We start from the raw sequence: 27,590 nt of genomic DNA on the forward strand, positions 1-27,590 counted from the left end.
CATACAATCCAGGAAATTCACAACCACTCCCGCCCCCCACACCTCCAGTGACCCCCTACTCCATGTCCTGAAGATGGCAAAACAGCGTCAGGATCCCCAGCCAAACTGGCCTGGGGAAAATTGCTTCCTGACCCAAAAGCGGTGATCGGCATTACCCTGGGCATTTAAGAAGGGGCCATGAGAACTTGGGAACTAATGTCCAGCAGTGTGTAGATCTTGTCCTGGTTTAAAATAAACGCTGAGCCTGGATGTTGTCTGGGTACATCCTTTAGGAAACGAGGGCCAGGTGCATTCACTGGACATTCAAGGGAAACGAAAGCAGTCGGCGGGTTGGTGGCTGTCCGTTTTCCACTCCCTCTCTTGTACTACAAGTTATTTTATTTGTTTTAATTTGTAGTCCTCTTTTCTCACTGGGGCTCGAGGTGGATTGCAAGTACTAGACAACTATTCAGTCCATAAGCAGACCACAAAACATGATAACACTGAACTATGTTTGAATCTAACAGCGTAGTAAAACAAAGCTGTTCACTCCATCAGCGAGCGGATTACAGAATATAAGAACATTTCGGTCTTAACGGGACAGATTCCTAGTAAAATGATCTAATGCAGGGGGATGGGATGGGAGGACTGGAAGAAAAAAAACAGGATCCCTAAGAGAGGTCACTTTCTGAACTGATCCATTACTTCAGTCTTCGCAGCTCTTCTGCAAGAACGCTCTCATGAGCGATTCTGTTTTGCGCATTTTGCAAAACGATGGAATTGCGGGAGCAGATCAAGAGATCGTTCCGTAGTGTGGCAGCCACCACAGAGAGTGCCAGTGAGTGGGCAGTTGCTGAGCAGGATTGTGGGCAAGGGCAGGGGAATTTCCCACTGCTATGTGCGCGCCTTTGACGGCTTCCATAAATTGTGTGTGAATACGACAGATTTCAGTTATACTTTTCTTCCTTCCTTTTTTTCTTTCTTTCTTTCATTAATAACAAGAGTCTCATTGGCAGCCTGCAGCACAAGTTAACTGTGGAAATTTCTTCTGCTTTTCTTGGCCCCGGTGTGTTTCCTGAATAGTGTGTGCTTTGTCCCAGGTGTGCCATTTTGGTGTTGGAATGTGTGTCAAGGCATGCGCGGTGGTGAGACCCCTGGGAACTGGCACTTTGAGCCCGAGCTGATATCTGCTTGCCAGTAAAGAAGAAAATAGGTTATACAAGTGCTTTGATCCTGAACTTGACTCTGTATTCATTTATTTGTGTGAGAACACGGAGGGCGGTTCGCCAACTTAGACAGGAGCATGCATACTATTTATTTACTGCAAATATTTATATCCTGCTTTTCTAATCTGGGTGGTTGAACGCAGCTTGCAGGAAGGTGAAACGCTAGAAGTCAGAGGTCAATTAAACTGGATGAGCCGAGTTTTAAGAGAGTAAATCAAACCGCAACAGCAGAAAATTAGGTCCAGTTCCTCCCCCAAAAGCAATCCCCCAAGCCCTCAACTGCAAGCAGGGCGATCCAGAAAGGCCTCCCCCTGCTCGTCTGAATGCTGACAGCGAGGGTCAGAGGAAGGCTTCTAAGGAAGGGTCACCACTGAATGGGCTCTGAACAGTCGCCCCCAGCTTCTTCTGACATAATCACCACTTGTAAGGTGATCCTGCCAAGCCGGAAGAAGAATCATTCCACATTTCTAATAACAAAATAAGAGCCCCGCTGGCTCACATCTAGTCCTGCATCCTGCCTTACACAGTGGCCAACAATTTGCTATGGAGGGCCATCAGCAGGGCGCAGAGGCACATGCCTTCCCCTGAAGTTGTCTCCTGGCACTGTGGTTCAGAGGTGGAAGCCCCCTTTAGTCACCACGGCTAGTAGCCACTGTTAGATCTTTCCTCCCGGACTCTGTCTAACCCCCGCTTTTCTGCACCTCATCAGAAAGCTGCCGTAGGGGAGTGGGCAATCGAGTCCCTTCACTGCTTGGCAGGAAAACGTAGGTCATCAGGGTTAAAGGCACACTGGAGTATTTAAGTCCTTGGCAGCTGGGTACCACTTATTCACTCAGTGGGCATGCAGGCACAACCTGTGATTCATATATATATGAATATATGTATGTATGTAATTTATAGTTCGCCTTTCTCATTGAGACTCAAGGCAGATTCCACAGTGTGAGATTAGTATAGTCAATTCCAAAACATTTCCATAAACAATGCCATAGGGTAAATAAACGCAAGTTTACAAAGACATAGCATTAGCAAGAATCCAATACAGAGGTAAAGAAATGCTGAAACAAAACATAAAGCGATTCTAGGACTAACATTAGACAACATGAAGCACAGGTAGTACATAGGGGCACATATTTAAAGTAAATGGATAGTACGTAAGGCAACATAATTGTGAAGTTGTGGTCCCTAACTCATTAGCGAAGCATTTGAGACCCCCTCCCTACAATACCACCCTCTATCTGAGTAAACAGCCTTTTTGATTAATTCATTTTTGCATCATTTGTGGAAAGCCAGGAGGGTGTGGGCTCTCCTGATCTCCTTAGGCAGGCCGTTCCACAGGGTAGGGGCCACCACAGGGAAAGGCCGTGTACGGGCTGCTGTTGATTTTGCACCTGCAAGAGACCCTGTTTGGATGAGCAAAGCTGCCGTGGAAGAACATAGGGGGGAGGCAGTCCCGTAGGTATGCTGTACCGAGACCGTGAAGAGCTTCGTATGTGATAACCAATACCTTGAACTGAGCATGGTAACTAATAGGTAGCCGATGGAGTGACTGCTACGATGGAGGATATTGCATTACCCTGTGGAAGGCGCGCTTGTGCGGCTGCTGTTTGGATCTGAGCCGAGCCTCTCTGGGCACCTGAGTCATGGAAGTTCTCCTGCACCTTCCTCGAGCTGCCCCAGGCAGTCATTTGTGGGGCTTGAACCGGGAACCAGCCCTGCTACTGTGACAGCACAACCCTTCACATGGCAGTGCTGCAGTTCCAATTTCACCCTTTCTGTGTGTGCCCTTAGCCCTTGGCTAGTAGGTTTATGTGAATGTCTTGGAGAGGTACCCCTCCATTAAATCCAGCTAGCATTGTCAATTTGTTTCCTTCCTCAGGGTGTATGCTGGTGCAGACTTGCTCGTTTTATAAGTGTGAAACGAGTCTCCGGTGAAGATCTTTGTGTGGGGGGTAAGGGATGGACGGACCGCCTTTTCCTACATCAACACGCTTGTAAAATGAATAGCAACACGTATTGCCTGGGATTTACGCAAGCCTGTCTGTCGAGTTTGTGTAGCATTTGAGATTGCTGTAGGATGGCGATCTTCACATTTGTTCCCGTCCTAGAAGACGATAGCTGTAAACATTTCTTGAGCACTTCTTTTTTTAATAAAAAGGGTGACCCAAAGCAAGCTGTCCTTGGAGGGGAGCCACACAAATAACAGGTGGCATCACTGGAAAAAAATGCTGCACTTATTAGCTTGGAGTGGGGGTTAATAAGGAAAAGGATAAAGACAAACCCCTTTGAAGATTTTTTAAAAAAAGAGAACTAAGCACAAAAGTTGCAGAGATCCTAACAATAAAAATAGATGTATTGTGAAATACACACATAACATCCATGCAGAAGTACTGTAAAACATTCAACTGAGTGTTTATCAGTGTTTATTTATTTAAAACATTTCTATGCCTTCTTACGCCTCAGGGACATTTCCATAAACAATGCCACAGAGTAAATAAACACAATTTTACAAAGACATAGCATTAGTAAGAATCCAATACAGAGTTGAGGAAATGCTGAAAGAGAACATAAGCAATTCCAGGACTGACATCAGACCACATGAAGCACAAGTAGCTCATAGGAGCACATATTTAAGACAACAGGTAGTACATAAGGCAACATAGTGGTGAAGTCTATGGTCCTTAACTCATAGCAAAGCATTTGAGACCCCCTCCCTACAATACAGCCCTCTTATCGGAGTAAAAAGCCTTTTTTAATGGTTCATTTTTGCATTGTTTGCAGAAAACTAGGAGAGTGGGGGCTTTCCTGGTCTCCTCAGGTAGGCTGTACCACAGGGTAGGGGCCACCACAAAGAAAGCCCATGTACGGACTGCTGTTGATTTTGCCTATGTGCAGGGTGGCACCTGCAAGAGATTCTGTTCTGTGAGCGAAGCTGCCATGGAGGAACATGTAGATGAAATATTTAAAACAAAACATGTGTACACTTTAGCAGGGAGCAGGGCGAATGAGAGCTAGTGAGGGAATGCAAAAAAAAAAATAAAGCAAAAAGAGCCTTCACTTACTGGCGGAAGACAATAATGGAGGGAGATGAATCTCTGTGGGGAGGGAGTTCCTACGTTTAGGTGCTGTGACCGAGAAGACCCCGCGTATGTGATATGGCTGGTTGATGCCAGTGTTTTTAATTAGTATATGTTCTTAACACTGTATTGACACCGGGCATTTTTGCAGTTGTCTTAGCACATATATAATATGCAATCCAGACACTTTCGTATGGGTGAAGGTGCACTGTCTGTGTATACTTCACAATACAACCTATTTTTTTATCATGGCAACCCCTGGTACTTTTGTGCCTTGTGTTGTTGGGCTGTATAAGATGACGTGCCCTGACCTGGATAGCCCAGGTGAGCCTGATCTCATCACATCTCAGAAGCTAAGCAGGGTCAGCCTTGGTTAGTAATTGGATGGGAGACTGCCACGAAGACCAGGGTTGCAGAGGCAGGCAACGGCAAAACACCTCTGTTAGTCTCTTGCCAAGAAAACCCCACCAGGGGTCGCCGTAAGTCAGCTATGACTTGAGGTCACTCTCCACCACCACATAAGATGACATAAGCACGCGAAGGTGAAGGGCTGGTGAGATGCATCTTCCCGTCAAGTGTCCTTGGTTCCAGCAGTGAAGAATTTGGATTTCTTTCTTCCTCCCAGCACAGAACTGGGAGCTTGGAAATGGTGAGACAGACTGGTGAGATGATGAGACGGAAAGCAGAAATCTGCCCTGTTAGGAAACAGGCGGAGCCTGTAGTGCAGTTACAGTGTTGGATTAAAATAGGAAAGAGTCCAGTAGCGCCTTTAAAACTAACCCACTTTATTGTAGCATAAGCTTTTGAGAACCATAGCTCTCTTCGTCAGATGCATCTGACGAAGAGAGCTGTGGTTCTCGAACGATGCATTTGACGAAGAGAGCTGTGGTTCTCGAAAGCTTATGCTTCGATAAAGTGGGTTAAGTCTTAAAGGTGCTACTGGACTCTTTACTATTTTGCGACTACAGACTAACACGGCTAACTCCTCTGAATGTTGGATTAGGGTCTGGGAACCCTGGATTCAAATCCCCACGTTGCCACGAAGCTCACTGGGTTGTGCTAGTCACTCTCTGAGCCTAAAAAGTTGCCGAGCTTCTCAGGGGAAGGGCGGGATTAAAAGGTATTAGATAGATGAGCAGAGTTAAAAGTGCTTTGTAATTGCCAGCTTGGTTTCCATTCAAAGGACGCTTTGTTCAGATGTGGGATCTGGGCCAGGCCCATTGGCCCCTCCTGGTGCCTGATCCCCGAGGGGCTAGTAGCTGTGGACCTGCCCACTGTACTGATAGCACTGCAGGGCAGTAGAGAGCAATGGCAACTCCTGTCACACTGCTATGGTGGTGTGGAAGGCTAAGAGCTTTGATTCTGCCACCAGGCACTCTGGTTTGGAGCCTGTACCTTCCTTCTACCATGTGAACAGCAAGTTCCTAGTGCTGGAAGCATGCCCTCCATAACAAAGATCAGAACCACGCAAGCAAAAGGTGGGATCTGTTTAGAAATGCCCAGGTATTTCGTACAAATATGTGCAACTTTATTCTGTGGCCGTTGCGCTCTGTTGCCTGCCCCATCTGGCCACAGTAAAGGGGACAGACGGCAGGTGGTTTTCTTTTTACTGGAAGGACTGCTTTTTTATTTCGCCAAGCGGGGATAAGCAGGAGCCAGCGTGTTTTCTTTCCTGCATGCAAAGCAAGCTCCCTTCACTTCCAAGGCACTATTATTTAAACTAGCTTGGCTTGAACTCACGCACACAAACGCTGACCATCCTTCTCCTAGTTCCAAGCCAGGCTCTGCTGCAGATTTCCCGCTTGGTGGGCATTTGGGACATGGCGTCCAACTCGAGGAGGAGAAGATGGCAAAACCTGATGGGCCGATTGGTGCAGGTGCCTGACAGGAATGGTGTTTGGTTGTTTGGGTTGCGGTAGCAACGCTGCGTTCCATGCTGAGGCGGCATTTTTATCCAGTGTGCACGCACCCCCCCCTCCCCAAATTGTTTATAAGAACCTTTGCAGTCAGGTTGGTGTGTTTCGCATTTAACCTCAACTCGTTTTCTCTCCAGCTCTTCTGGTTTTTGTGTTAGCTTTTTTTCTGAGCGCGCTCTCGTTTTCTTCGCCGGTTCGAAACTTGCCTGCTGTGAGTGTGGCGAGAATTTAATTTTGACCACTGACAGAAAACTAGCTTCTGCAGTTGTTGAAAACGTTTCAGGCAGGCATTAATGTGTGGCTTTGTATCGCTGACTGTGATCATGGGCTGTCAGAGTGGAGAGGCCGTTCATCTGCCTTCTGTGTAGAATGCTCTGTAGACTGAACAGATGCGGAATGGGATGGTTTCAGGTTACACCTTTGGCCTTCTGGGAAGAGCACGGCTAGATTATGGGAGTCTCCAGTTGTAAATATAAAAACTAGCAAAATGGCCACTAGTTTTTATGCTTTTGCTTGGAGGCCGGGACTGGGAAGGGGCCACTTCTCTTTGCTAACCGTCCTCTTTCCCTTGCATGTATCAAAATCAAAAAGAGTCCAGTAGCACCTTTAAGACTAGCCAACTTTATTGTAGCATAAGCTTTCAAGAATCACAGTTCTCTTCGTCAGATGCATGGAGGGCAAGAAGAAACTGGTCAGATATAGAGGAGGGGAGGGGAGGGCGGAGTAGATGCAAACAGCTCCTTCTGATATGGAGATCAGTTTGCTTCTGTTAAGGAAATCACAGATAACCATTCATAGTCCCTATTCAGTCCCAGCTTGACAGAGTCAAATTTACATATGAATTCCAATTCAGCAGCTTCCCGTTGGATTTTGTTTTTGAAAGGTTTCTGTTGAACTACAGTGACCTTTAAGTCTTTGATGGAATGTCCTGGTAGATTGAGGTGTTCTTTCACTGGTTTCTGGATGTTGCCATTTCTAATGTCAGATTTGTGTCCATTATTCTTTTATTGAGTCAAGCCATCTCATTTTAGGTTTTCCTCTTTGCCTCCTGCCTTCCGCTTTTCCCAGCATTATTGACTTTTCCAGAGAATCTTGTCTTCTCATGATGTGACCAAAGTACCATAGCTTTAGTCTTGTCATTTTAGCTTCTAAAGAGAATTCAGGCTTGATTTGATTTAGTACCCACTTTTTCCTCTTTTTGGCTGTCCATGGTATAGAATCATAGAATCATAGAATCATAGAGTTAGAAGGGTCCATACAGACCATCTAGTCCAACCCCCTGCCCAGTGCAGGATCAGCCTAAAGCATCCCTGACAAATATCCATCCAGCCTCTTCTTGAAAACTGCCAGTGAGGGGGAGCTCACCACCTCCCTAGGCAGCTGATTCCACTTTTGAACTACTCTGACGGTGAAAAAGTTTTTCCTAATATCCAGTCGGTACCTTTGTGCATGTAGTTTTAGCCCATTGCTTCACGTCCTACCCTCTGCTGCCAACTGGAACAGCTCCCTGCCCTCCTCCAAATGACAGCCTTTCAAATATTTAAAGAGAGCAATCATGTCCCCCCTCAACCTCCTCTTCTCCAAACTAAACATTCCCAAGGCCCTCAGCCTTTCCTCGTAGGGCTCAGTCTCCAGACCCCTGATCATCCTCATCGCTCTCCTCTGCACCCTCTCGATTTTGTCCACATCCTTTTTGAAGTGAGGCCTCCAGAACTGCACACAATACTCCTGGTGTGGCCTGACCAAGGCAGTATAGAGAGGGGCTATGACCTCCTGCGATTTCGATGCTATGGCCCCTTTGATACAACCCAGGATTGAATTAGCCTTTTTTGCCACCGCATCACACTGACTGCTCATATTCAGTTTACAGTCCACTCTTACCCCAAGATCCCTTTCACATATACTACTGCCCAGAAGTGGTATCCACAAAACTCTCCTCCAGCACCACATTTCAAATGAATCAACTTTCTGATGGTTGTTGTGGGTTTTCCGGGCTGTATTGCTGTGGTCTTGGCATTGTAGTTCCTGACGTTTCGCCAGCAGCTGTGGCTGGCATCTTCAGAGGTGTAGCACCAAACTGAGAGATCCTTGTCTTTTGGTGCTACACCTCGGAAGATGCCAGCCACAGCTGCTGGCGAAACGTCAGGAACTACAATGCCAAGACCACGGCAATACAGCCCGGAAAACCCACACCAACCACCGTTCTCCGGCCGTGAAAGCCTTCGACAATAAATCAACTTTCTTCTCATCAGCTTTCTTTACCGTCCAACTTTCACATCCATACTTAGCAATGGGGAATACCATATTTTGGATTATCTTGATCATGGTTCCCAGAGAGACATCTTTATCCAGGAATTATCCTGGTGCTAACCATAGTCTGCCCCGTAGGGAGAAACCAGGAAAAGGAGGAGGGCACTGAAGCGTGAGTGGAGCACAAGGCAGGCTGGAAAGACACTCGACGGTGAGTTACATGGTTGGGAGGTTGCGATGGCGCCAGCTACATTGAGTAGTCCTGTTCTCATCCGTATGAGTTGAAAGCCACTTTCGGTCAGTCTGAGGAGCGCTCATTTCACCTCCAGGCTGTAAAGGATCTACTGGGGAGTGGATCCTATCTTGTGCTTACGGAGCAACTGTTCCCTCTCTCCTGGAGCAGCCCCAGAGAATCATGAGTGTTGGTGCGTGTAAAGGCCCCTCTGCCACATTTCCATCACACCCTTCTTCCTAGAAGCTCAGGACAGCATGCCTGGCGGATCCCCCCCACATTTTCCTCCCTGCGCCCCTGTGGAGCAGCAGGTGATGATGAAGCCATGAGTGGCTGGTGCCAGGTCCCCCAGTGAGCCATGTGTCGGGATGGGGGGGGGACTCAGACCCTTTGTGGGAAAGGTGGAATAAAACGTCACATGCAGCCCTTGGGAGGTCACCACCTCCCCAAGTTCGGGAGACTCTGAATTCTGTCCGCATGAGGACCGGACAGCAGAATTGGAGGCCTGGACGGGCTGTTTTCCTACTGAGCCAGACACATGGCTTCTTATTCACACCTGGCATGCTCAAGTTTGTTCCTGTGCTGAAACATATTGTTCTTTGGAAAGACTAGCTGCTCATTGAGTTACTCGAGTGTGCTGAATGTGGAGAGCAGTCTTGAACTGGTTGATTCTTTCTTCATGCACAGCTGCGCCTGTCACTTACATGTAATCATGGCTGGGAGTTCCCGCTCTTTCCCAGACCCCTTTTTTCAGATGCTTGCAGTCTGTTCTTTGTGTTCTCCTTGCACCAGAAACCCAGAGGCTATTGCTTTGTTTATACCTGGAACAGGGCACATTTTGCCCTACTGTCTGTGGCAGCAATGACCAACTTTTTTGTTCCTGGAGGGGAGGCACTCTAGACAATGGCCTGGGGGCTAAGAGGAAGAATATTGTCCTATGCAACCAGCTGAATCATGAGAAAGCAGCTTTTAGGTGCCTTTTCATTGAGAAAACAGAGGAGGAAAAGATTAAAGTTTCTCTATCTCTCCATTCAGGACTCTTGCTGGATAAATTCAGGTGGGTAACTGTTTTGATCTGCAGTAGAAGAGCAAGATTCGGGTCCAGTAACACCTTAATGACCAACAAGATTTCCAGGGTCATTTCCCTGGCAATCTAGTTGCTCTTTAAGGTGCTATCGGACCCAAATCTTGCTTGACAAAGCAATTACAGAGGCTGTGTTTGCAAAAGGACAAACAAAACTGTAAGGTGCAACTTAGCCTTACAGTTGCACGGGTAAGGTTTGCGCAGGCATTGTACTGAGCCATCACAAGCGGATTGTAGAACTGGCCGCGAAAGAGAGAACCGACTGCTGAGCAGAGCCATAGAACTTGCTACATGCAGACACGGTAACGATTTCTTCTGATAAAGCCGCGAACTTCATGCACGTGCCAAACTGCTTTATAGAAAATCTTTGACGCAGGCAGAGCCCCTAATGGGCAGGAACTGCTGTCTCTTTTTCTACAGTATCCTCCACGAAGGGCTGCAAATTGCCTGAGTTACTTGAATTGGCATCTCTTGTCATAATTATAGCTTTTTTTTATTGCTGCAAGTACGAGCCATGGTTAATAGAAACATGTAGCGTAATTAAATTTGAGTTTCATAAACGCCTGACACCCCCAGAGGCTGTGCATATAAAAAGCGGAATCCGCAAGGCAGCGCTCCTAATTGCTGCCGCGTTGGCCTTCTGCTCTCTTTCGGTGTGAATGCTTTGGGGAGCTCACAGAACTGCGTGGGTCTCGGTTTCACGAGGCTGATGCTTTGCTCCCCCGAATCCTGGTTTTGGCGAGGGGAAAGCTTACCCAAGAGTATTTAAATTAAGGTCCATCCAGCTGAGTTTGAAAAACATCCAGTAGAGCCAGAACTTCTTAGTCTCGGTGCTCTTGGCTCGTGGTGGTCCAAAACTTACAGCTTCTTCTTGTTTTGTGTAATTGATTTTGATTTTTGTGAGCTTGGGAGAAAGGCAAGGATGCTTCACTGGGTGCCTGAAAAAAGCTGGTGGTCTTTAAGGCGCTGCTGGACTCGAATCTTGTTCTACTACTAGACTAAAATGGCTACCCACTTCAAGCTATCTTCATAGGGCGCCGACTCCTCAGTCTGTGGAGAAGTTGCTCACCTCTTCCTCCGCCATCTGCACTTTCATCAGGCATCACTTATATATGCTGCATGTTTAAACCTACTTCCAGAGACTTAAGAGCTAGAAACATGCATTCCTTTTTTTTTCTTTTAAAGGATTCTTAGACTGTTGAATTTTGTACCAGTTACCAAAAATTCAGTACTCGTGCAGAACTGCTGTAGAATCATGGAATCTTGTTTTCACCATACTATCCTATATGTAGGTAAAAGGTAAAGGGAGTCCCCTGGGAAGCACCGAGTCATTACTGACCCATGGGGGGACGTCGCATCACGACGTTTTCTTGGCAGACTTTTTTACGGGGTGGTTTGCCATTGCCTTTCCCAGTCGTGTACACTTTACCCCCAGGAAACTGAGCACTCATTATACCGACCTCGGAAGGATGGAAGGCTGAGTCAACCTTGAGCCGCCTATGTGAACCCAGCTTCCACCAGGATTGAACTCAGGTCATGAGCAGAGCTTGGGCTTCAGTACTGCAGCTTACCACTCTGCGCCACGGGGCTCCCTATCCTATATGTGTATGTGTGCCATCAAGTTGCAGCTGACTTGTGGTGACCCCATAGGATTTTCAAGGCAAGAGACGAACAGAGGTGGTTTACCATTGTCTGCCTTTGTGTAGAGACTGTGGCCTTCTTGGTGGTTGCTCATTCAAGTACTAGCCAGGGCTGACCCTGCTTAGTTTCTGAGAGCTGACAAGATTGGGCTAACCAGGGCCATCCAGGTCAGGGCATACTATACTATAGCGGTTGAAAGTGCTTGATGGTACTTTCACATTATAGCTGGTGACCCCTGCTGGGGTTTTCAAGACAAGAGACTAACAGAGGTGATTTGCTATTGCCTGCTTCTTCATAGCTGCCCTGGTCTTGAGGTTTCCCATCCAATTACTAACCAAGGCCAACCCTGCTTAGCTTCTGAGATCTAACAAGCTCAGGCTTCCCTGAACTATTCAGATCAGGGGTATGCTATACTATACCCAGAGGAGTTTTCCACATTTGCCTCTTTCCTCTCATGTAGTGTACATTTTCCGTTCATAGATGTGTATTTATCCCATTGCAGCTGCCTCTATCTCCTGTCCATGTAGTCCATCTTGCTTTGGTCCATCTTTTGAGACTTCATGCCTATTGACTATGGGGTGCCTGAAAGGAGACCCAGGCTGAGCGTCCTGAAGCAGAGGCTGCCTCCTGGGGGGGGGGGGGGAGCAGGATGGGAGTCTGTGGAAATAGCAGTTTTGAAGTCATGGTAGAAACTGATAATTCTGTGTTCAGCCTCTTGAGATGAAATGGAAAACATCTTTTAACTATCTTGATTGCAACTTTTAGTGGACTATATGAGAATGCTGTGTATTATACTTTTAATGTCCTACATATCCTTTATTTGCTACTGGCCTCCCTCTCCTACACAAGCAACTTTGGTTCTACTACAGACAAACATGGCCACCGACCTGAAACTGTCTTCGAACACACGACCACCCACCTGCAACCTTAAATGGTACAGTCTACCAAAGGCTTTGCTACTGCATTCTGCTGAACAGAAACTGGCAACCAACTACGTAAAACGGTCTTTGTACTTTGCAGAAGGCTGCTAAATTTATTCTATGGCAAACCCAGACCGTTCTGGGCAGGTCATTCTAGACCTCTGGTTCTTTCAGCCGTCCGATTGCGAAAGGCTGCATGTAAGCAAAAGTATGCTTTCCTCAAGTCATGAAGTTTGCACCTGGATTCTCTTCCATCCACTTAGTCCTCAGGGCAAGGAAACGTGATGTTCCCACACGCTAAATTATACATCACCCCACACTCACCGCAGCTGGCAACGGCCCCAGCAGTGAGGCAGAAGGGAAAGCTATTCGGAAAGCAAAGGAGCAAACAGGGTCGTGCTGTTTGAAGATCTCAAATGTGGGTTTTGCTCAGGGACGGCTCATGAAGAGGTGAGAGGTCTCTGGGGAGTCCAGGTGCAGACCCCCTCTGCAGCCATTGGCTGGAATGATCGATTACCCGATAGAGGAACTCCAAGGATTATCCATTCTGTGTCCCTAGTCGGACCAAAGACTCCTTTGTTCTTGTCTGACAACACTGGCTGTTCTTTCAGGATTGAAATTCAAGGGTCCCAGAAAACCACCTCTAAAACCACCTCTAAAATAAAGGCAATGTGTAAAGCCAGTGGTTCAAAACAAAATGGCGAGATCGTAAACGTTCAAAACTCAGTGTATTGTCGAAGGCTTTCACGGCCGGAGAACGATGGTTGTTGTGGGTTTTCCGGGCTGTATTGCCGTGGTCTTGGCATTGTAGTTCCTGACGTTTCGCCAGCAGCTGTGGCTGGCATCTTCAGAGGTGTAGCACCAAAAGACAGAGATCTCTCAGTGTCACAGACCCACCCGAAAAATACAACAGATGCTACGATCAGCAAAAGACAGTAGAGACCCCCTCACCTCTGCAGGAGTATACCGTATACCCTGCAGCTGTGGACAAGTTTACATCGGGACCACAAAGTGTAGCATCCAGACAAGAATAAAAGAACATGAAAGACACTGCAGACTTGGACAACCTGAAAAATCAGCAGTGGCTGAACATAGCCTAACGCAAACAGGGCACAGCATCTTATTCCAGGACACTAAAATACTGGACAACACTTCCAACTACTTTGTCAGACTGCACAGGGAAGCCATTGAAATTCACAAGCATAGGCAAAACTTCAACAGGAAAGAAGAAACCTTAAGAATGAACAGAGCATGGTTTCCAGTTCTGAAAAACACCAGGCTAACAAAACATTCTATCCCCGACAATAGCCCTGCAGAGAAGATTAGCACATCAAGTACCAATCCATATGCAAACGAACCTCCTCAGGATACAGTGAAGCCTCCTGCCATTAGCATTCCACACCCTGGGAAACTCTTACAGGATGACTCGGCTCAACCCCACCCCTCCTGAGTAGATACAAATGACCTGCCAACATCTTTTCCACACTGTGACACTGAGAGATCTCTGTCTTTTGGTGCTACACCTCTGAAGATGCCAGCCACAGCTGCTGGCGAAACGTCAGGAACTACAATGCCAAGACCACGGCAATACAGCCCGGAAAACCCACAACAACCATCGTTCAAAACTCAGTTCATTCTTGGAAGTGTTGGAGACAAAGTGAGTAATCCTTACCAGGTCTACTTAAGACCCTTCTCTGTCCTATTCAATGAGGCTTACTCCCAGGAAAGTGAGCTTAGGATTGCACTTGAAAGATTCTCTCTACATAAGACATCTTGCACAGGGACGCTCAAGTGACTTACCTTGTGTATATTGTCGAAGGCTTTCACGGCCGGAGAACGATGGTTGTTTTGGATTTTCCGGGCTGCATAGCCGTGGTCTTGGCATTGTAGTTCCTGACGTTTCGCCAGCAGCTGTGGCTGGCATCTTCAGAGGTGTAGCACCAAAAGACAGAGATCTCTCAGTGTCACCACACTTATGTTCAAGTCTCCCTAGCGGTGCATGTGTATCCACAACGGGAGAACAAGTGTAAGATCTTCCACTGGAGCATCCCTTTGTAAGATATCTTGTGTAGAGAGACTCTCAGACAGAACGGCAGGATTTGCGACCAGTAACACCTTAGACTCCAACAAGAGTCAGACCTCCCTGTGACTCTAGAAATAGGATTCTTATCTCACTACAGATGCTAATTTCTGCTCCAGTCAAGCTGCATTGTACTTTTACATCCTGACTCCCTTCTTTGTTTCACCTCTCTACCCCCTAAATGTGATATAAAGCCTCAGGGATCTCCACTCCACCCTATATCTTGAAAAGGGAATCTAACTCTCAAAAGCTTACACCCTGAAAATGTTGTTGGTCTCTACGATGCCACTGGACTCAAATCCTGCTGTTCTAACGCAGACCAGTACAGCTACCTGTCTGAAACTAAAGTTTAACATTATAAAGGAGAGGCAAATGGAATGAGAGAAGAATCTTTAAGACCAGCTGCACAGCAAAGGCAAACAGGCTCAGGGGGTTTAATGGTTGCCACCAAGAGCTGGAAGAGGGAAAGAATCACCCATTTGAACAAGTCATCGCTGTGGAAACAAGACGGATGGCCCTTTGGCTTGATCATACGAAGCTACTGTTATAAAAACATACAGTAGCTATTAGCCACGATCTAGAATGGAGCCTCCATATCCAGGGGGCAGTATGTTTCTTAATGCCAGATGCTGGGAACAAAACTAAAGGCGGGGTACACCGGATTCGAGACTGCAAACACAACAAAGAAAATACCGGTGTATAAAAACTACAAGGTTCTATCAATTAAATTTTAGTGTTTATGAACTTTTAAAGTGCAAAGTGCTCAATATAGTGTATAGCATAAATAAATCCATATGTAACAATAATACAACTGGTATCAGCCGTATGCAGCTAAGTCCTCCTGGTCAAACTCGAAAATTCATGAGTCGATGAGAAAATATTCGGCTGAAGGAAGAGCTCAGCTACAGCACCCACATTGTCTTTTGGATCTGGAGGCCACCTTTGGGCCATTGTGAAATATATTTGAAGAAATATTTTCTCATCGAATTTCGGATTTTGCATCAGCACGGACTGCCTTTGCCATTTCAAAGCGCTGCTTTCAGTAAGACCTCATCGTTTTGAAAGAGGAAACATTTTGTGAGAGATTTTCTGAGTTTGAGCCAGGGGTGGGCGGGTGAAAGCAGCGAGGGGGGTTCCCTCCCTCTCCCTCTCAGAATCACAGAGTTGGGAGGGGCCATACAGACCTTCTAGTCCAACCCCCTGCCCAATGCAGGATCAGCCTAAAGCATCCCTGACAAAGATTCATCCAGCCTTTTCTTGAAAACTGTCAGTGAAGGGGAGCTCACTCCACTTCCCTAGGCAGCTGATCCCACTTTTGAACTACTCTGACCGTGAAAAAGTTTTTCTTAATATCCAGCCGCTACCTTTCTGCATGTAATATAAGCCCGTTGCTTCGGGTCCTATCCTCTGCTGCCAACTGGAACAGCTCCTTGCCCTCCTCCAGTTGACAGCCTTTCAGCCCCCTCCAAATGACAGCCTTTTCTCCCCTTCTCTAGTTGTCCTCTGATTTCACCCCAGGACAGGTACCTGCTGGATTAAGTGACTTGTGTGTCTTTCAGATGCTGATAGTAGCTTGGGTAGGGCTGTTTGTTCTGGGACCAGGGAACAGAAGCAGCGGGAAGAGAAAAAGGGGAGTCCTCTGTGATGAGAGGTCAAAAGGCCCAGAAGAGTCTTACTCACCACTTTCAACTTGGTTCAGGGAGAACTGGGGCCAGCAAGGACGCCTGGAGGAGTCCAGATACTGTGTACTGGCTGCCGAATGGTTTTGGTATTCAGAATCCACCTTTTCTTTCTTGTTTCACTTTAGGTGATCAAGCCCGAGGGCGGCGACAATGATACAGAAGCCGCTCAAGAATCAGATGCCTCCAGGAATTCACCAGGTGCCGCCGTGCTGAATGATCCAGCCAAAGGGGATGCCGACAGCCCGGATGTGATCATAGAGGCTCAGGTTGATGACGACAGTGAAGATGCCGAGAGTGGACAAGATAGTTCTAGAGAGGTGAAGGATCTTAGGGCGCTGTCCCTGGGAGCTGGCGAAAAGGGTAAGTTCGGGTTTGGCTGTAAACCGTCGCTCTGGTTAATTCTTTCCCTCTCCCGTTACCTTCAAAACACAACACAGGAATTTTAAATTTGCATGAAAGCCATTGAACGGCCCAGTGAACATCAGTGAGTGTTTATGGCCCCTGCAAAAAATTGACCGTCCCAGGTCAGCTCAGTTGCCTGTGAATCTCAAGGTGGCTTGAACTGGCGCTTGGAAGCTGTTATGTTCAGAAGTTCTTTGTTCGTATGCTTTCCCGTTACCAGAGGGCAAATGACATCCCCTCCCCCCGCCAGCTCTCCCTATACAAGACAAGGAGAAGCAATTCTAAAATTTTAGGGCTAGCTGCTCTTCTCAAGCCGGCTGCTTCCAAATAATGAAATCTTAATAACCCTAGCCCTAAATTCTGGACTCTTTCAAAAATGCAAATTCAAAGAACGGGAGGCCCATATTTTTTCCTTGGGAGATAGCCTGCGTATGTTCAGAATAAGGACAGGGGATTGTGATATCTGAGAACAAGTGCAGGGAGGTGGTTGGAGGCTGAGAGCCTCGCTACAAGTGACATCTTACACGCGAACGGCACTTGATCATTTTCGCAAGTCTTTCTGGGAATTGAAGTCCCTCTCCCCCACCCCTTTTCTTTCTGTTCCTTCCCCTCTCTGTTAGAATGCCTGCCTGAAGAGACGGAGAAAGCCTACGACAGCAGCTTTTGCAAATCGTCTTGCTGGGGGGTGGGGGATGCTCTGGAGAAAGCTGACATGTTGGTGAAGTCCTAGTGTCCTTTCAGTGATCTTTGGGGGCGGGCAGCTGCAACTTTGCTAATTGTCTTGCTGGGGGGGGGAAGATGCTCTGGAGAAAGCTGAGAAAGTCGCAGCTGCCCACCCCCAAAGATCATTGAGAGCAGGCTTGTGACTGGAGGAGCGATTTGCAAAAGCAGGCTTTCTCCGTCTCTTCAGGCAGGCATTCTAACAGAGAGGGGAAGGAACAGAAAGAAAAGGGGTGGGGGAGAGGGACTTCAATTCCCAGAAAGACTTGCGAAAATGATCAAGTGCTGTTTGCGTGTAAGATGTCACTTGCAGCGAGGCTCTCAGACTCAGATCAGGGGGACCCGGGTACAGGACCCCTGCTGAGCCATGACATTTGCTTGAACCACGTGGTGTGTGCGGCGCAGCTGTGTTTACCTGGTTATAAAAAGGAATAAACTGCTGCTCTGCTGGTCTGAGCTCCTTGCTGGAAGTGCAGGGCGCAGGTGTGAGACGTGGAAAGAAGCAGTTTTTAAGGTGAGCAGCACTTAGGCTAGTTAAAGCTTTGAAATATTTGGAGCTTTGAGATACTTGGAAGCAGGGCTTTTTTCTGGGAAAAGAGGTGGTGGAACTCAGTGGGTTGCCAGCACAGGGGGAAACTCATGGCTGGAGGTAGTGCGCCCAGTACCACATGCATGCGTGCAAAGTGCGCGCATGCTCCCAGGACCACACCATGACGTCACTTTGGGTCAGCTGGAACAAGGGGGAGTTTTTTAAAGTTTAAATCACCCTCGGCGAAAATGGTCATATGGCTGGTGGCCCCTCCCCCTGATCTCCAGACAGAGGGGATTTTAGATTGCCCTCCGTGCCAATCTAAATCCCCCTCTGTCTGGAGATCAGGGGGCGGGGCCGCCAGCCATATGACCATTTTCAAGAGGTGCCAGAACTCCGTTCCATCGTGTTCCAGCTGAAAAAAAGCCCTGCTTGGAAGTCAGTGGGGAACAGTGGCCAATGCTAGAGCACAGTAATGTGCCCCTGGTTCCTTGGTCCTGTGGCATGCTCCCACACAGTCTTCGAGGGCAGCTCTGTGATCTACATGATGGCCATGAAGCATGACCGGGAAGTACCTGAGCCAGTGTTACTTCCAAGAGCTGTCTGTCATAGACTATGAGCCCATGTTGCAACATGGCTTGAACCCATGAATACATCTGCCTGACGTTGAATCAGGCCGTTGGTCCATCAAGGCCAGTAATGTCTGCTGAGAGTGGCTGTGGCCCTTCCAGGCCCCCAGCAGAGGTCTTTCCATTACGTACAACCTGTTCCTTCTGACTGGAGGTGCTGGGGATTGATCGGGACCTTCTGCATGACAGCCACCTCCTCTGCCACTGAGCTGCGCCCCTACAGCATCAGCCTGCTTGGTGCTTCACCCCGATGAGGACACGTTCTGCTGCTTTCCATAAGCGGAAAGCACTTCAAAAAGGATGTTCAAAGCACTTCAAAAAGTGTTTTTGAAAGCACTTCATAAAGGATGCTCACTTCAAAAAGGATGTGGACAAAATCGAGAGGGTGAAGAGGGGAGCGACGAGGATGATCAGGGGTCTGGAGACTGAGCCCTACGAGGAAAGGCTGAGGGCCTTGGGAATGTTTCGTTTGGAGAAGAGGAGATTGAGGGGGGATATGATTGCTCTCTTTAAATATCTGAAAGGCTGTCATTTGGAGGAGGGCAGGGAGCTGTTCCAGTTGGCAGCAGAGGGTATGACCTGAAGCAATGGGCTTAAATTACATGCACAAAGGTACCGGCTGGACATTAAGAAGAACATGTTCATGGTCAGAGTACTTCAAAAGTGGAATCAGCTGCCTAGGGAGGTGGTGAGCTCCCCTTCATGGACAGTTTTCAAGAAGCGGCTGGATGAATATTTGCCAGGGATGCTTTAGGCTGATCCTGCATTGGGCAGGGGGTTGGACTAGATGGTCTGTATGGCCCCTTCCAACTCTGTGATTCTGTGAAGTGGTCCTTTTCAATGGCTGTCCCAGCCCTTGAGAATGGATTTCCAGAAGGATTCTGTTCTGACAGCATTCTGTAAGGGCTGCAAAGTGGAGCGTTTTACAGGGGCCAGTCTGGCTCTGTGAAATGGATGCTGTTTACTGTTGTTTTTTTCCCATCTGTTTTTGGATGGTGGTGGTGGAGAGCACCTTCAAGTCATTGCTGACTTATGGCGATCCTTAGTGGGGTTTTCAAGGCAAGAGCCTAACAGAGGTGGCTTGCCATTGCCTGCCTCTGCAATCCTGGTCTTCGCTGGAGGTCTCCCATCCAGTTACTAACCAAGGACAACCCTGCTTAGCTTCTGAGATCTGACGAGATCAGGCTCACCTGGGCTATCCAGGTCAGAGCCTGTTTTTGGATAGTCATTTTTCAAAAAATTATTTGTTGTTTGTATGATTGCTGTGTTTTATTCCTATTAACCTGCCTTGGATCCCCAGTGGTGTGGGAGGAAGGTGGGTATATAGATATTTTAAATAAAAGTATGTTAAATAAAAAATGAAGGAGCTGCAGCATCCAGAGGATGGCAGGCTTTCTCTGTCTGCCAGCCCCTCCTGTCCTCTGGTACCTCCAGAGTTCTTCTCGGAGCGCCTTCCCTTGACGCAAGATGTTATTGTGTCAGGAGGAAGGCTGCTGGCTCTGGAGGAATTTGCCACCACTAGTGAAACAGATCTGTGAGATCCAACCCGAGCTCTTTCCATTTGATGTTGAGCCTGTGCAGCAGTTCTGGCCTCTGAAACAAATTTTCTCTCGCACGTTGGATAATATTTGTGTGGTTGCCATAACAGGTGACGTTTGTCTGTGGGTTGTTTTGCAAACATTTTTTTTAAGAAACGTCTTTACGGTGATGGGATTTTGACAAGGGGTTCTCGAAGATCCCCAGATGTCGCATCTGGGAATGTCCACCGCTGCTCGCTCATTAGCATGTTTTGGTAAAGTTTGCAGCCAGGCTTGAAAACGAATCCCCTTTAACTTGCGCAGGTTAAAGGATTAGTTGAACTGCTCCTGCGATATCCTTGGAGGCTTTTCCAGGCGTGACTGATGCAGTTCAGGTAGTCTTGCTTTTTATACAGACTGGCTGGTTGCTCGGTTGTTAGAGCTGCGGCAATTGAGTCAGTCCCTTTGCCCGTGTTTGTATTGCAAGGAGACAATTCTGTGAGACTCCGGTTTCTAATCTGCCCAAGCTCTGGGGGAAGGTTAGCAGTCTGAGGACACGGCTCTTAAAGGCAGTCCAAACCATGCCCAATCTCAATTGGCTAAGGAAGCCTGTTAAACTGTTGAATAGCCAAGAGGGATGCTTTTGGCTCAGGCACACTGTGGCCTCTCTGTATTTGTGTCAGGTCTTTCCAGGTAAGTCCCCCAAGCCCTTCACTGCATCACCACAGGGTATGAGTTAAAGGTACTCTGTTGATGAGATATACCAGTATCAAGATATTCAGACAGGAGCATTGGCAGAAGCGACGCAGGGTGGCTAAGCAAGTTTAATTATAGGGGAATGTTCCCACCCCAGGAGAGAAAATCCATTAGGGTTTTGGCGCGAAGGGTCTAGGATCTCAGAGCGTAGGGGGGAGGGGAAGGATGAGCTCAACCCAGTCCCGTAGGGAGGGTGATACAGCTCTGACTGGAACTTCAAGGCCACGGTCTCAAGCCAGCCGGGAAATAGCAACCAGGCACCTGCAAGATAAGCAGCTAACAGCCAAGCAAGCAAGCATGTTCCCTTTGCATATTCTCAGAGGTCCAGAACAACATACAGTAAGACAGACATGGCAGGTCTATATCAAAACAAACATGGCAGATATGCTAAGGTGTATCTGACAGTTTGTAGGTATAAATAAAGCTATGGAAATGCATATAGTATGCCAGTATCCACCTTACCAAATGGGTCTCCTTTCATAGAAACATAGAGCTGGAAGAGACTACAAGGGTCATCTAGTCCAGCCCTCTGCACAACGCAGGAAATTCACAGCTATCCCCCCCCCCTACTTCCCTCCATGATCCCTGCTCTATGCCCAGAGGAAGCCTGAAAACCTCCAGGATCCCTGGCCAATCTGGCCTGGAGGAAAATTCATTCCTGACCCACAAAGTGGCGATTGGCATTACCCTGGGCATGTAAGAAAGGACCACGAGAGCCAAGCACTGGCTCATCCCTTCATGCCCCCCTCTCCCAATCTACATATTAAGTCAAGAGACTCATCATAACTGCCAGATGGCCCTCTAGCCTCTTCTTAAACACCTGCAAGGAAGGAGAGCCGAGGAAGCCTGTTCCACTGAGGAACCGCCCTGTCAGGAAGTTCTTCCTAATGTTTAGCTGAAAAAGCTTTTGCTTTAATTTTAACCCGTTGTTTCTGGTCCAACCCGCTGCGGCATCAGAGAACTGCTCTGCTCCATCCTCTATGTGACAGCCCTTCAGATACTTGAAGAGGGCCATCGTACGCACTCTCAGTCGTCTCCCCTCCAAGCTTAACATACCCGGTTCCCTCTCCCTTTCCTCATAGGACTTGGCCTCCAGACCCCTCACCATCTTCGTCGCCCTCCTTTGGACAGGTTCCAGCTTGTCAACATCCTTCTTAAACCGTAACTCCCAAAACTGTGCACAGAACTCCAAATGAGGTCTAACCAGAGCAGAGCAAGAACAATCCCCAGATACTCTGGCTAGCTTGTGGTATACCAACTGAGCCAAAGTCGTAGCTATAGGCGTAAGTGAAGGAGGCGCTGGATGGGTTTACATGTTAAACCTCCCTTCTTTTTGCCTTTCTGGAATTTCAAAGTGTTTGTCTGTGCCACAGCCTTGTGCTTTTGCACAGCTCCCGCTCGTTCAGGCATATTTTGATCTAAGGGACTAGAAACTTGTTTCAAACATGTGCCCGGCATCTCCCCTAAACCATTAAGCATATGAGCCAACTGTGAGGGCTAAAATCTGGCGTTCATTTGTATAGGCTTCTCTACCTATCTAGATTACTTTGTGCGGGTAGCCGTGTTGGTCTGTAGTAGAAGAACAAGATTCAGTTCCAGTAACACCTTAAAGTCCCGAATCTTGCTCTTCTATCTGGATTACATAATCCTCCTGTTTAGAAACTGAAGCTGTCAACCATTCATTTTTTAAAAAGTAACTTTCTAGTCTGTAGGGTGGGTGAGCTCACCGTGGGGTCAGCGCCTAATGAACGATGCCAGAGGCGACTGAACGGGATTTCCAGTTTTGGACATGGGCATTATAGGGGGTGGGGTGGGTGGACTTTTAAAACTTTTCCTTCCTTTGCACAATTAACAGGAGTAGAAAGGTAATTGTGCAAAATAAGAAGCGAGGTGCAGACCTGCGTTATTTATTTAGGTTTGGGAAGGAATAGAATACAGTTTGAGTAAAAGCGACAAGTCAGGATGCTGAAGTCTGCGACTCAAAATGATGAAATAGGCAGGACTGGCTTGTGATGCATCTCTTCTGTGCTTTGATCAAAGGGACTAGAAACTTTTCAAAACCCCTCTGTGTGATTCAGAGGTTGATATTTGTTTTGGACAAAGAGGGTTTTTCTCTGTTGACCCAAGCGTCCTTGTGCTTTTTGTGTTGGGCGATTTCAGCAGGAAGAAATAAATAGCAAAACACTTAAAGTCAAACATTCTCTTCAGCTGTTCCTCTTCCTGGTCGCTGCCTTGAACCCTGTGGCCCTTGGAAGGTGTGCAAGGCCAAAGCTATTCATGCTGTTGTGTAACCCACAGCAATCAAATCAGTTCACGGACAGGCAGTGATATGGCTGGTGCCTCTCTCTCTCCAGGCAGAAGTTCAGCAACCCAGAATGCTTAGTTTTCATTGTGGAATGCCCGAGTGGAAAACGAACAGCCCTCTCACTCTGAATCATGGGTGAATGCTTTTTTCAAATGAAATATTCCCTTCCCCTGGCCTTCCTGGGACGAATTGATTTAATTGAGCCTTTCTAAGAGTCCCTCTACAAAAGACAGCTGACTCGTGAAGAACATGTGTCAAGAGATGTAACGTTAGCCAGAAGGGTAGTTTAAAAAGACAGAGCCGGCAGCAGGGCAAAGGCTTTGCTATACACTGGAGCTGTGTGAAGGGGCTGTGAAATGTCAGAAGGGAAACTTCAGCCCATTTATAACCTCTCCGGGTCCAAGCTCGGCACTGGAAGGCAGCTCCAGACCATTTCCATTCCTCGCTGCCCTCTGGTTGCGAAGTCTTGGGTACATCTCACATTGTACCCCCACATCCTGTCTTACTTCTTTGCAGCACCCCTCCCACCTTCTGACCGGGATAAAGGGGCTCAGAGATCTCCATACCTTCTCGTATCTGATGAAGGGAGCTTGGCGATCAAAAGCTTTTGCTCTGGAAACTCTTGTTGGTCTTTAAGGTGCTGCAGGAGTCGAACCTTGTTCATCTATGACAGACCAACACAGCTACCCAACTGATACTGCTTCCTTTTTCTGTTTCTGCCCCTGCTCACCTTTTAAGTGAGGGTGCACCAGACTGAACCAGAGATCCAACTGCTGAGCTGCAGCCAGAGATAACCAAGAGAGCCAAGGACGCACATACTGTTATCAGGGGAGAATAAGCGAGAGAAAGGAATCGTTCCACATGCCAGGCCGGCTAATGGCCTGGAGTGTCTCCTGCCGTCCTCTGTAGAACAGACTTTGGTGTAGAGGGGCTTGATTCTGCCACCCTGTTATAATTTCTCCCATGCATTTGCCGTGTATGGGTGTTAGCCCCTGTGCTTCCACTCCCCCGTTCTTATATAATCTGCACACGCCTGGATTTATCCCCTTCTTGGCTGCATGGATGATCCAACCCAATCAGCCTTTTGCTTCCAGCAGCAAAACTGTTGTCCCAAATTGAAATTATTGTCTCTAGTCGAGCAGACAAATGAATTCCGATCCCTGGGCGGCAGACGCAGGCACTTACTCGGGGCTGGGGAAAACAGCGTCACAATTATTATGCACTCGAGATGTCAAGATTCTGCAGTTCTAGTGTTAGAAATGTTCACACCTGATGTGAAAAGTTAAAACAAACCCCTCCCTGCTTTAAATTGAAGTCCTTAAAAAGGAGACCCCTTAGGGAAGCTGGCTTTGTCCTTGAGTCTCTCTACACGACACGTCTGACACATGAAGAAAACGTGTCGGGAGATGCAGTGGTAGCCGGGAAAGGTAGTTTAAAAAGACAGAGCCGGCAGCAGAGCAAAGGCTTTTGCTATACACTGGAGCTGAGTGAAGGGGCTGTGAAATGCCAGAAGGGAAACTTCAGCGCATTAGAACCTCTCCAGCCCATTTCCATTTCTCGCTGCCCTCTGGTTGCGATCCCACACAGTTATAGACTGGAGAGGTGAAATTGACAGAGCCTTTGGGGAGGCAAAGATGAAATTAACAAACCCTCTGAGGAGTGATCTCCGCCGGCTCTGTCTTTTAAAACTTAGTTTCCTAGCTAACATTGCGTCTCCCAACACTTGATGAAGACATGTCAAGACATCCCGTGTAGAGAGACTCTTTGAGGCGCATCCAAGAGATGTTACGAAATGTCTTGGGAATAGTGTCTAGCCTGACTTGATATGACCCTCCGTGACTTGCACATAGAGAAGTTACATTTTGCAGTGGAGGACTAGAGGGCAGGTGATTCCGGGCACGGTAAGTGAAGCCTCTGGTTGGGAAATATTTCTGCTCTTCCAGGTAAGAGGAGCATTGTGGTTAAACAAGTTCGGCTAGCGCTTCCTGACTTAGAAAAGGGAACGGCTGTGTTTCGCCCCCCCAGTTAGGCCAGTGCCTGCTTGTTTTTGCAGGCCTTTTGGCTGTAGGGAAAAGTCCAATATTACCAGGGAATCTTTAGGATGCTGACTGGGGGTGGGGGTGGGGGCGGTCAAGGCAGGCATCACAAGACTAGTGAACAGCTTTAGCTCTTTGCTTATTGCGCCACCAGGATAGCTGGCCATGGAAAGGAACTGCAGGCACTCTAAGCTTGTGCAGCGAGATGCCCTTGAGGCAGGCAGTCTGGTGATAAAGAAGGGCCACTTGGGCTCCACTTCCTCCTTTATAGACCCCAGGCTTTGTTTCCGCTTCTCGATCCGAGTGGCCCATTGCCTGGTTGTGGCAAGGCTGTGACTCTGTGTGGTAGAGGTCCCCTGTTTAATCTCTGATATCTCTAATTAAAGGGAGTGGGGGTTCTGATGATGTACAAGAATTCTGCCCGAGACATGGAGCGTGTCTGACAGTCAGAGCAGACAATATTGGTCTTAATGGATTTGGTATGCCCTGACCTGGATAGCCCAGGTGAGCCTGATCTCATCAGAAGCTAAGCAGAGTCGGCCTTGGTTGGTAATTGAATGCGAGACCTCCAACAAAGTCCAGGGTTGCATAGGCAGGCAGTGGCAAACCCCCTCTGTTAGTCTCTTGCCATGAAAACCCCACCAGGGGTAGCCACAGGTCAGCTATGACTTGAGGGGCAGATTTCATTTCAGACTTCGTATAAGGCAGCTTTTGTGTGCTCCAGTGAGTAAGCCACTTGCTCTCTTTTAAGGCTGAATAACTTGCTTTTGTGTTCATGTTCTGCACTTCCTTTCACCTCTTGCCTTTCCCTTTCCCTGCCTTGTATTACCCTTTCCTCGAATCTTATGGGTTGCCTTGCCAGTTTTGAGCTCTTTGCCTGCATACTTGGACTTCACACTTGCTCCTGCCTGTATCGAGGTCACCAGAGATGTATCTCTGTTGCCATTGTCAGGTCTTCCATGGACGTGATGCCTGATTGTCCCGACTCTGGTCTCTAGGGCAGAGAACAACGTGCAAAATGCGGGGCCTGTTTCTACTAAATCGGTGGGCTTCTCTCCTCATGATATGAACCCACGCCCACCCTCTAAATTCATGAAATGTTCCACTCATCATCCCCTCCCAGATTAGGTGATTCAGTCCAGATTGTGGCATGCCGTACGAAGAAGCAGGGGAGGCTCCGTCCTGTGGAGCTGATGCTACAAGGAAGAAATAATGCCCAGACCATGAGCTGCCATCTTGAATACTTCCCATTGTGATGTTGGAGCGTAGTGCAAAAACTATTCCAGTTGGAAATTGTACATAACTGGGAGGTGCTCCCTGACTCAGCCTGAGTTGAGCATGGGAAGCCAATTGGGTTTTCTCTCAAGTAAATTTTCTTTTTGATGAAAAGCTCATCAACCATGGGATAATCTATCGGAAGACCTTCTCTGCGGCATGGGCAAGACAGCTCCCATCTCATCGCTGTTACCGGCACAGGTGTTTTGGATGTCCCTTTCAAAAGTGGCTTCAACTTCTTTGGTAACTTCATCGTTATAGAGGCCTGGGATATATGTTGGTCATTCAGGCAGGTTTGGTTGATGTGGATGCTTCCAAATCCAAACTCGGAGAAGAGTCGTGACCAGCTGGGTGTGGCCTCCTCCGAGCTCCATGGCCAGGCGCAAGTGGGGCCGACCATGTACTATATCCTGCATTCAGATTACTCAGTCTCTAAGAGCTGAACCTACAGGCTGTTTGAGAGGAACACTTAGGTGGCGTGGTTATATTGCATCGGTGTAGGGTGGCTGCTTAAGTGGATGGTGCAAAACTGTTCATTGCATTGAAGCTTTTAAAAAGTGCATGGGTACGCTATCTGGTGAGCCCCCCTCCCCAGTCTCTTGTTGGGAGGGTCATCATCAGGGCTTTTTTTCTGGGAAAAGAGGTGGTGCCCTCTGAGGGCAATCTAAACTTCCCTCTGTCTGGAGATCAGGGGGCGGGGCCACCAGCCACGTGACCATTTTCAAGAGGTTCCAGAACTCCGTTCCACCGCGTTCCCGCTGAAAAAAAGCCCTGGTCATCATGATCCCCATATGAGTATAATTGAGAAGAATGTTGCCCCCTCCTTCCCTTCCCCTTCTTTCCCTCTCCCCTCTCTTTCCTCCTCTACCTTATAGGCAGGGGAGTGTAAACGATAAGGACCGCCATCTTGGGGAGTGAAATTTGTTAAATTTTATGATTCTATGTTTGCTATTGTGGTTTTAAATTATATGTGATGTTTGATGTAACTCGCTCTGAGCCCTCTTGCGGGGAGGGCAGAATAGAAGTCGGATGATGATGATGATGATGATGTTGTTGTTGTTGTTGTTGTTGTGGGGGGGCATATAGTGCCATTCATGGGGGTGCTGGTTCCACCCCTGCTGACTTGGTTACCACCAATGAAAGATGGTTTGATTGCAGAGAGAAATACTAGTGATGGAAAATTTCTGGAAATTTGGAAGCCACTGGAGGGGTGGGGGATTAGTGAAAAACACAGGTGTTTATGGGAAATGGAAATATAGGCAATACTTCCCTTACTATCAGATCTAAACTATTCTACTGAATAAATAAAACACATCGATGTATTGTCGAAGGCTTTC

The 27,590-nt window shown here is 47.7% G+C and overlaps 1 protein-coding gene across 2 annotated transcripts in view; it reads left to right on the top strand.

The window, feature by feature from the left end:
- The window catches only part of DIS3L2 (DIS3 like 3'-5' exoribonuclease 2), a 312,241-nt gene that overhangs the window by 95,549 nt on the left and 189,102 nt on the right, over window positions 1-27,590 (top strand). For both annotated transcript variants that reach the window (XM_054983630.1, XM_054983631.1), the window contains one exon: window positions 16,210-16,444. In XM_054983630.1, the coding sequence (XP_054839605.1) occupies window positions 16,210-16,444 (235 nt within the window). The remainder of the gene's footprint in view (window positions 1-16,209; window positions 16,445-27,590) is intronic.

Source organism: Eublepharis macularius, chromosome 6 (assembly GCF_028583425.1).
Source record: "Eublepharis macularius isolate TG4126 chromosome 6, MPM_Emac_v1.0, whole genome shotgun sequence".
NCBI classification, from domain to species: Eukaryota; Metazoa; Chordata; class Lepidosauria; order Squamata; family Eublepharidae; genus Eublepharis; species Eublepharis macularius.